The following is an 8,459-nucleotide window of genomic DNA, read 5'->3' on the forward strand; positions in this document are numbered from 1 at the left end:
ACATTTATAGGGTAAAACACCAACGTTTCAGCATCACTGTGACTACACTGTGCCTGTTCAGACAACACCCTCCAGGTGGCAGTAAATAGGCAACCTTGGTTTCATTTTTGTTCAGACAATACCATCCAGGTGGCAGTAAATAGGCAACCTTGGCTTCATTCCTGTTCAGACAATACCATCCAGGTGGCAGTAAATAGGCAACCTTGGTTTCATTTTTGTTCAGACAATACCATCCAGGTGGCAGTAAATAGGCAACCTTGGCTTCATTCCTGTTCAGACAATACCATCCAGGTGGCAGTGTGCATTCTTTCAGTTTGTTTACCAACTCATAGAAGTAGTAGTAGAACAAAATTGACAACTTCTGTGTGCTCACAGATGCCATAAAGGGAGCGATACAATGTTGGGATCTCAATGAATAGAGCCTACATTGTCTAAGGAAACCGCTGTCCATTGGTTAATACCTTTATGAGGAAATAGTTCCCACTGTACATGGAACTAAAATAGTGCTGCCCAATCAGCCATGTAAATCTGACTCTGGTACTTCCTGATTTCTGCATCATCCAACAAAGAGTACATAAAGCATAGCCTTCCTTTCAGACTAGGTCTATTCGTCTGCCTTCTACATGTGTAATCCGTGTGAAGTTTGAATAGAAAATGTTGGCGATCGAAACGCAAGCGTGCAAACATTTGGGCCAAATATACTTGGTCAAGGATTTACGTAGAGCAATGCCCCTCCTTTCTGCATTATCAATGACAATCACATAGAGGTAGATCAGTACTGCACATGTGGATACATAAACATTTTTAGTTCTTACCTGTGTGGGGTTTCCTCAGGTGGCATGATCTGAGTTCATGTCTACCGCAGCATGCTCCCTTCCCTGGTTCCTGGATGAGTACAGAGTTCCTGGACCTCCTCTCAGACTGCTCTGGATTGGAATGGTAGCCTTTACTACGCACTGGGCCAGCCTCGCTCTCACTAGTCTCCGTCTGCTCTGGTCTCACCTCTTCCTCCACCACCGGCACATCCTCCTTCTCCTCTTCCCCCTCGTCCTTATATTCCCGTGATTGTTGTTGTTGCGGTGGCATTGGTGTTGTTGCAGCTGTTGCTGGCCCTGTGACAGGAATTGCAGTCTCACACTCCGTAGTGTTGGCTGTGCTGGTGTCTGGCAGGAGGTGCTTGTTTGTGGCAGCTTGGGCAGGCGTGAAGAACACTTGGGATGTAGAGACGACATGGCTGAAGTTGCTGTCTGGCGGGTCGGCTGGGCTGGGTGCGGGTAGCGCATCCACCTCGGACACAGTGTCTTCTGTGATGGGGACATTAAACTCAGAGGGTGTGAGGGCTGTGGTGTGGTCCTCAGACAGCATGGGCGACTGCAGAGAGCTCTCCCCCAGCAGCTCGCCTGGCCACGAGCCCAGGGTACCCCCGGACGCTTGGGGCTCTATGCTCACCTCTAGGGGCTTGCACTGCTCAGAGTTCTTGGAGAAGCGGTGGTGGGCAGAGAATGACTTGGGCAGCAGCTGTTTCTTCTGCCTGGATGACCGTTTGCTGCCGCCGCTGTAGTCTTCCAGAAACCCAGAGTCGTCTCCCTCATTGGTAGCTGAGCTGATGCATTTGATGAACACATTCCTATTGGCCGTGGAAGACACCTTTTCAAAGTCCTCCGTCTGCGAGCGGGTGATCTTCTTCTGCCGGTGGCCCCCGAAGCCAAATGAGTGCCGCGTCTTGGCCCGTGGAGGCCCAGCGCCATCGTGAAAGCCAATCTGAGGGTTGGCCTGGCTGCCGTTGGAGTCCTGGGCTGGATCTAGCGGAGGGGTCTGGATGCGTGGTGGTTCGCTGTTCCTCTTGCTGCTGAAGCGGATGGAGGGCGTGCGGAACAGGCTGCGACGTTTGCCCGTGCTGCTGTTGCTAGAGTTGGTGCTGGAGGGGGACGAGGTGTGGACGCCATTGCCCACGCCGCCTGAGGACGGGGAGGAGGGCAACGAGTCCTGCCTCTTACTCAAGCTCCTCCTGAAGATGGGCAGCCTGGAGACTAGCGTGGAGCGGCACGACCCTGATTCGCCCATCAAGGTTAAGCAGCAGTCAGTCACTCTGCAAAACAGACATCCCATCACAGTCAGAGAGTGAGACACAGTAAAAGGGCTTCAGGTTGATTTAAAAAATGTAAAAAAGTCCCATCAAAAACAAAAATGTTCTGTGAACCTATAATTTCAAGTAGGCTATAAATGAATTGGAATAAGCTCGGTTATAGGTTAGGCTATAGGCTAGACTAATCCTATTGGGTAATAAGTTGTTTTAACAATGGGCCTTCAAGTAAGGAATGTTTCCATTCACTTTAACATATCTTTCAATCAATAGGACAGAGAAAAATCCAGTTCGACCAGTAGGCAGTTTTGTGAAGACAATACCCTAAATCATAGACATGGTTCACACAACATAAATCAATTACCCTATAGGCTACTTAATACATAAATAATAACTCCCTTCAATAGCCTAATCTAGGCCTGTTCAAATAGAATGTGTTGCATATCCAGGTTAGAGATGTCCTAGGAGGGTATTATCAAACTTTATTATCAAAGTTTTACATTCCAGCAAACTTCCTTATCTGTAACTAAATCTACCTCAAAGTCCCACAGAGATAATAGCCTAAACCAGAGATACTGTACTCTGGTCTGTTTTCACACAGTTAGACTAGTGTGGCATTTCTATGTAAAAGAACCCATGAGCACTGTTAACTTGATTATGCCACTCTTAGTGCAAATTTAGAAATTAAAAAGACCTAGCTAGTCAAAACTTTCCTTTAAAAATTGCAATTATTATTTTTTTTATATCTATTTTTTTTTTTAAACATGGACTTTAAGTTGGAAGCATTTGTGGAAAACACTATATGGGAGATGCTAGATAAATGTACGAAGGCGAATCTGCTTATCATTGCAAACCATTATGACATCAAAGTTGTCAAAGAGTTAGTCTACAGTGCATTCGGAAAGTATTCTGACCTCTACACCTTTTCCTCATTTTTGTTACGTTACAGCCTTATTCTAAAATTGCTTAAATCAAAAAAGGTCCTCAGCAATCTACACACAATACTCCATAATGACAAAGCGAAAACAGGTTTAGAATTTTTTTGCAAATGTATTAAAAATAAAAACAGATACCATATTTACATACGTATTCAGACCATTTGCTATGAGACTTGAAATTGAGCTCAGGTGTATCCTGTTTCCATTCATCATCCTTGAGATGTTTCTACAACTTGATTGGAGTCCACCTGTGGAAAATTAACTTGATTGGACATGATTTGGAAAGGCACACATCTCTCTATATAAGGTCCCACAGTTGACAGTGCATGTCAGAGCAAAAACTAAGCCATGAGGTGGAAGGAATTGTCCGTAGAGCTCCGAGACAGGATTGTATCCAGGCACAGATCTGGGGGCCTTCAATGCTGCAGAAATGGTCTGGTACCCATCACCAGACCATTTCTGCAGCATTGAAGGCCCCAAGAACACAGTGGCCTCCATCATTCTTAAATGGAAGAAGTTTTGAACCACCAAGACTCTTACTAGAGCTGGCCGCCCGGGAAAACTGTGCAATCGGAGGAGAAGGGCCTTGGTCAGTGGGGGTGACCAAGAACCCAATGGTCACTCTGACAGACCTCTAGAGTTCCTCTATGGAGATGGGAGAAATTTCCAGAAGGACAACCATCTCTGCAGCACTCCACCAAGACACTCTGACCATGAGAAACAAGATTCTCTGGTCTGATGAAACCAAGGTTGAACTCCTTGGCCTGAATGCCAAGTATCATGTCTGGAGGAAACATGGCACCATACCTACGGTGAAGCACGGTGGTGGCAGCATCATGCCGTTGGGATGTTTTTCAGCGGCAGGGACTGGGAGACTAGTCAGGATCGAGGCAAAGATGAATGGATCAAAGTACAGAGAAATCCTTGATGAAAACCTGCTCCAGAGTGCTCAGTACCTCAGACTGGGGCAAAGGATCACCTTCCAACAGGACAACGACCCTAAGCACACAGTCAAGACGCAGGAATGGCTTCGGACAAGTCTTTGAATGTCCTTGAGTGGCCCAACAAGAGCCAGGACTTGAACCCAATCCAACATCTCTGGAGAGACCGGAAAATAGCTGTGCAGCAATGCTCCACATCCAACCTGACAGAGCTTGAGAGGATCTGCAGAGAAGGGAGAAACCATCCAAATACAGGTGTGGCAAGCTTGTAGCGTCATTCCCAAGAATGCTCATTGCTGTAATCGCTACCAAAGGTGCTTCAACAAAGTACTGAGTAAAGGGTCTGAATACTTATGTAAATGTGATATTTTTTTATTTTTTTCACAAGTTAGCAAAAATGAATAAAAACCTGTTTTTGCTTTGTCGTTATGTGGTATTTTGTGTAGATTGAGGGGGAAAAAACGATGTAATCAATTTCATAATAAGGCTGTAATGCAACAAAATGTGAAAAAAGTCAAAGGGTCTGAATACTTTGCGAAGGCACTGATGCTCCTCATTACTTTGTACTTTGTGCCTCATTCACTCAGTCTATTGAGTCTACTGGTCCTACTCACACAGAACTACCCCAAGCCTTGACCTCTTTCTCCCCTCTCTCTCCAAATGAAATCCTGCAACTAGTGAGGTCCGGCCACCTGACAACCTGCCTGCTCAACCCCATCCCCTCCTCCCATTCCTCACTTCCCTCATCAACTCATCCCTGACCACTGGCTGCATCCCCTCTGACTTTAAAATGGCCTGAGTCCCCTCCACTCTTGGATTGCATCCTACCTGGCAGACTGCTCCTACCATGTGATGTGGACAGGATCTGTGTCTGCACCACGTACTCTCACTACTGGTGTCCCCAGCGCTTTAAAAAGATTCATCAAGTGAAATGGCTGCATTAAAATATCAACTGTAGGCTATAGGCCTATTTCCATCATATTGAACTACATTTCATATTCAATCAATTGAGTACTATTTTTCTACTTGTAGGCTACTGTGTGTATTTGTCTCAATATACCCTCAGTGTACAAAACATTAGGAACACCTTCCTAATATTGAGTTGCACCCCACCCTTCCCTTCAGAACAGCCTCAATTCATCAGTGCACGGACTCTACAAGGTGTCAAAAGCATTCCACAGGGATGCTGGCCCATGTTGACTCTAATGCTTCCCACAGTTGTGTGAAGTTGGCTGGATGTCCTTTGGGTGGTAGACCATTCTTGATACACACGGGAAACTGTTAAGTGTGAAAAACCCAGCAGTGTTGCAGTTCTTGACACACTCAAACTGGTGCGCCTGGCACCTACTACCATACCCTGTTCAAAGGCACTTCAATATTTTGTCTTGCCCATTCACTCTCTGGAACACATTCACAATCCATGTCTCAATTGTCTCAATGCTTAAAAATCCTTCTTTAATGTCTCCTCCCCTTCATCTAGCCTACACTGATTGAAGTGGATTTAACAGGTGACACCAATAAGGGATCATAGCTTTCACCTTGTCAGTCAGTCATGGAAAGAGCACTCAGTGTATTTCATAATGTGTAGTCTAACATGTGTAATGATGTGCCAAATCTGTGATTTAGTACATTATTATAGGGTAAGAATTATAATAAACTGCCTCAATATTTGCAGCTGTAGGTGGGGCTGGGCAATATGGCCTACAAAATCATCTAAAAAAATGTTTCAAATTTATGGCCAATTTTACAATATCTTAAAAAATATATATATATATTAAACTTTTTCTCCAAATAAGCTTTGTTGCACAATTTAAAGGTCAAAACACTGCATTTAAAACAGTAGGGAATAATATGATTAATTCAGGGATCGTCAAATAATACCTAGGCTAAATATAAGCCTTCAATCACAAGTCCTCGTGTAATTCAATTAACCTGCTTTTTTTTCACTGAGTGGCAAACAATGTTAATAAATCAAGCACTTAATACACTGGTCATACATATGCTTGACATTGCTGGTGAATGGCCAAGTATCCACTACCTGTTGTTTTCTTTTCTCATGATTGATGTTGACAAAGAGGTCTTGAAAATTGGAATTGCTGTTCTGAAAATGCCACCAGCACAAACACGCCATAGACTTGCATCCCAAATGGCACTATTCCCTTTATAGTGCACTATGTTTTTACAGAAGCCATAGTCATTCCATTCAGACCAAGTCTGTATCCAGACAATGTGCCCTTTTTAAGATAAGATGATGCGGTTTGTGATGGCTTGATATGCTGCTATGGTCTATTGCCCATGTCCCAACTAGTCAAGTTATGTAAGGTCTTCCCACAGCTCATTATTCATAGACCTACACCTACATATTTCTCCCCTCTTTTAACATTAATGGCAGAAACAAGGTGTATAATAGAATGTGACTGATGGGTGTTTCCTGAATGACAACAGCTTACATGTAACAACAACAAACTCAACCAGATACTGTACTGCAACTGCTATTGTCTTCATGTTACCTAGCTATGCATCATCTCACAAAACACAATGACCATTAGCGGCTATATGACTCCAAAGACGATACATTTTACCTATTTCAATTCAAGGCATATACAAGGCACATAACACTTAATCTCATCCTATCCTAACAAGACTAGTTAGGTCTTCAGTTGAATGCAATGCAGTAACTAGGTAGTAACTAGGTAACTATAATGTAATAAATCAGGCCGCACAAAACCCCTTCCATAAAGGACACGGAGCAGTACTGTAACGTTAGTAGCTATGACAACTAGTTAGCTAGCTAATTCCCTGTTGAAAACACTTGACAGTTGTTGCACTGGTGTATATAATGCCGGAAACGAACTAGCTAACGTTGGGTGCTGTTAGATTGCTATTCAAATGTTAATATGGGTATATTGATGCCTAACTAGATGTAAATATTGATTAACTTCAGCTATTAAAATGTCGCCTATTGTCGCTAGCTAACGTTAGCTAGCTTCAATCTCTGCACGCAGGATAGCAGCTCGATCTGTCAAACGTCAACAATTTTGAAGCTGTACGTGCCCAACCATAATATCAATGTTATTCTTGGTGAGGACACATTCAACTGGAAAGCCATGGACCAGGCAAGTAATTCAAACCAAATACAGCCATGATACCAAAGTTGCAGACGACGACTAAAATCTAGTTATCACCAAGCTGTTTTTAGTTGACAAGCAAGGTGCATGTGAGCCCTCGAGACCGGCGAAAAAGATGCGGCTAACTTAACAAGCTAAACTAGCTAATGTTTTACCTTCAGCTGAATTCCAATGCCCAGGCCGCTCCTTTCAGTGAAAGACGAAGCTGGTCTGAATATAATTAAATCTCTAATGATTCAATATTAACTTAACCATGGTGTGCAAACGCATGCAAATCTTACGGAAATAGCAAAACTATTAAATATATATATATTTATCGCACAAGTGCACCTCAATGACGTGGAATGTCTCTCATCCTCTCTTCCGTATTACACAGACCACGAGCGTGGGTGACGTACACCTCACACCTTCCCTGAAGAGTGAGCCGCATCTTCATGAAGCTGGTGGTGCTTCCGATTCAATTGCTGACCTGAGGATGCCATTGAGTTATGGATAATGCTGAGCTTATTGTCAAGCAACAGTATGGCCAGTAACAAAACTATAATTGTTAAAAAAAAAACATTTTTAAAGCATTACTTTGTAATAGTGAATTTGCTCGAGAAAATATCAACATGCAAGAATAATAAACAGTTGAACAGTGACTTAAATGGAGGAATTAGTGTCCATAATCAATTTTTGTTCACTATTTTATACCATCTTTTCTTAATTAGTATCTTAATTACAGGTGTGACGTATTTCAGTCACCCTGTAGTCCAGTCAGGAAACCAAATGATAAAAGCATCTTTATATAACACACACAGTATGATTGCATCATTTATTTTCTGTATTGATTTGTTGCTACCATTAATATCTAAATCCTCATTGATTGGCTAAATACATCTCACAACGCTCTAGGACAGTGATGTAACCTGGGGTCATTGGCTGTTTTGGGTCTTTCAACATAAGGCCCCCTCACCAAGGCAACCCAGCCTTACAGAGATGAAGGGTTAAAACCTTCGGTCCTCCCCTGTCTGAGGAAATGGGTCCGCTGCTGCAGTCTTCTGGTACCAATTAGTTTCCAACTACAACACTAGTCAAAACACTGTTAAACATGTAACAGATCAATTTGCACAATAGCACACAAAAAAAAAAAAAAAAAAGCTGGATTTCTACAGGAACATTTGTACAGGAAAAATCTTGCAGGACCTTTAGATTTCATACAGTCACAAATATCCTACATTTTTTTCTGCAGGAATCATGTAGGATATTTGCTCCTGTAAGAAAATCCCCACAGTATTCATTGTCACTTTCCTGTAGAAATAGCATGTTCTGCAGGAGTAACAAATCCTGCAGGTTCTGCCCCTACAGGACTCCTGCAAGAATTTTAGCT

At 43.0% G+C, this 8,459-nt stretch overlaps 1 protein-coding gene across 2 annotated transcripts in view; it reads right to left on the reverse strand.

Moving 5' to 3' along the window:
- Nucleotides 1–7,511, reverse strand: part of LOC110525252 (serine-rich coiled-coil domain-containing protein 1) — a 124,788-nt gene extending 117,277 nt beyond the window's left edge. For both annotated transcript variants that reach the window (XM_036979389.2, XM_036979390.2), the window contains exons 1-2: nt 7,246–7,511; nt 816–2,089 (exon numbers count right to left, since the gene is read on the reverse strand). In XM_036979389.2, the coding sequence (XP_036835284.2) occupies nt 816–2,064 (1,249 nt within the window). In that variant the 5' untranslated portion in view covers nt 2,065–2,089; nt 7,246–7,511. The remainder of the gene's footprint in view (nt 1–815; nt 2,090–7,245) is intronic.
- Nucleotides 7,512–8,459: the final 948 nt, after the last annotated feature.

This window comes from Oncorhynchus mykiss, chromosome 6 (genome assembly GCF_057628025.1).
Source record: "Oncorhynchus mykiss isolate SJ-2025 chromosome 6, ASM5762802v1, whole genome shotgun sequence".
Classification (NCBI taxonomy): domain Eukaryota; kingdom Metazoa; phylum Chordata; class Actinopteri; order Salmoniformes; family Salmonidae; genus Oncorhynchus; species Oncorhynchus mykiss.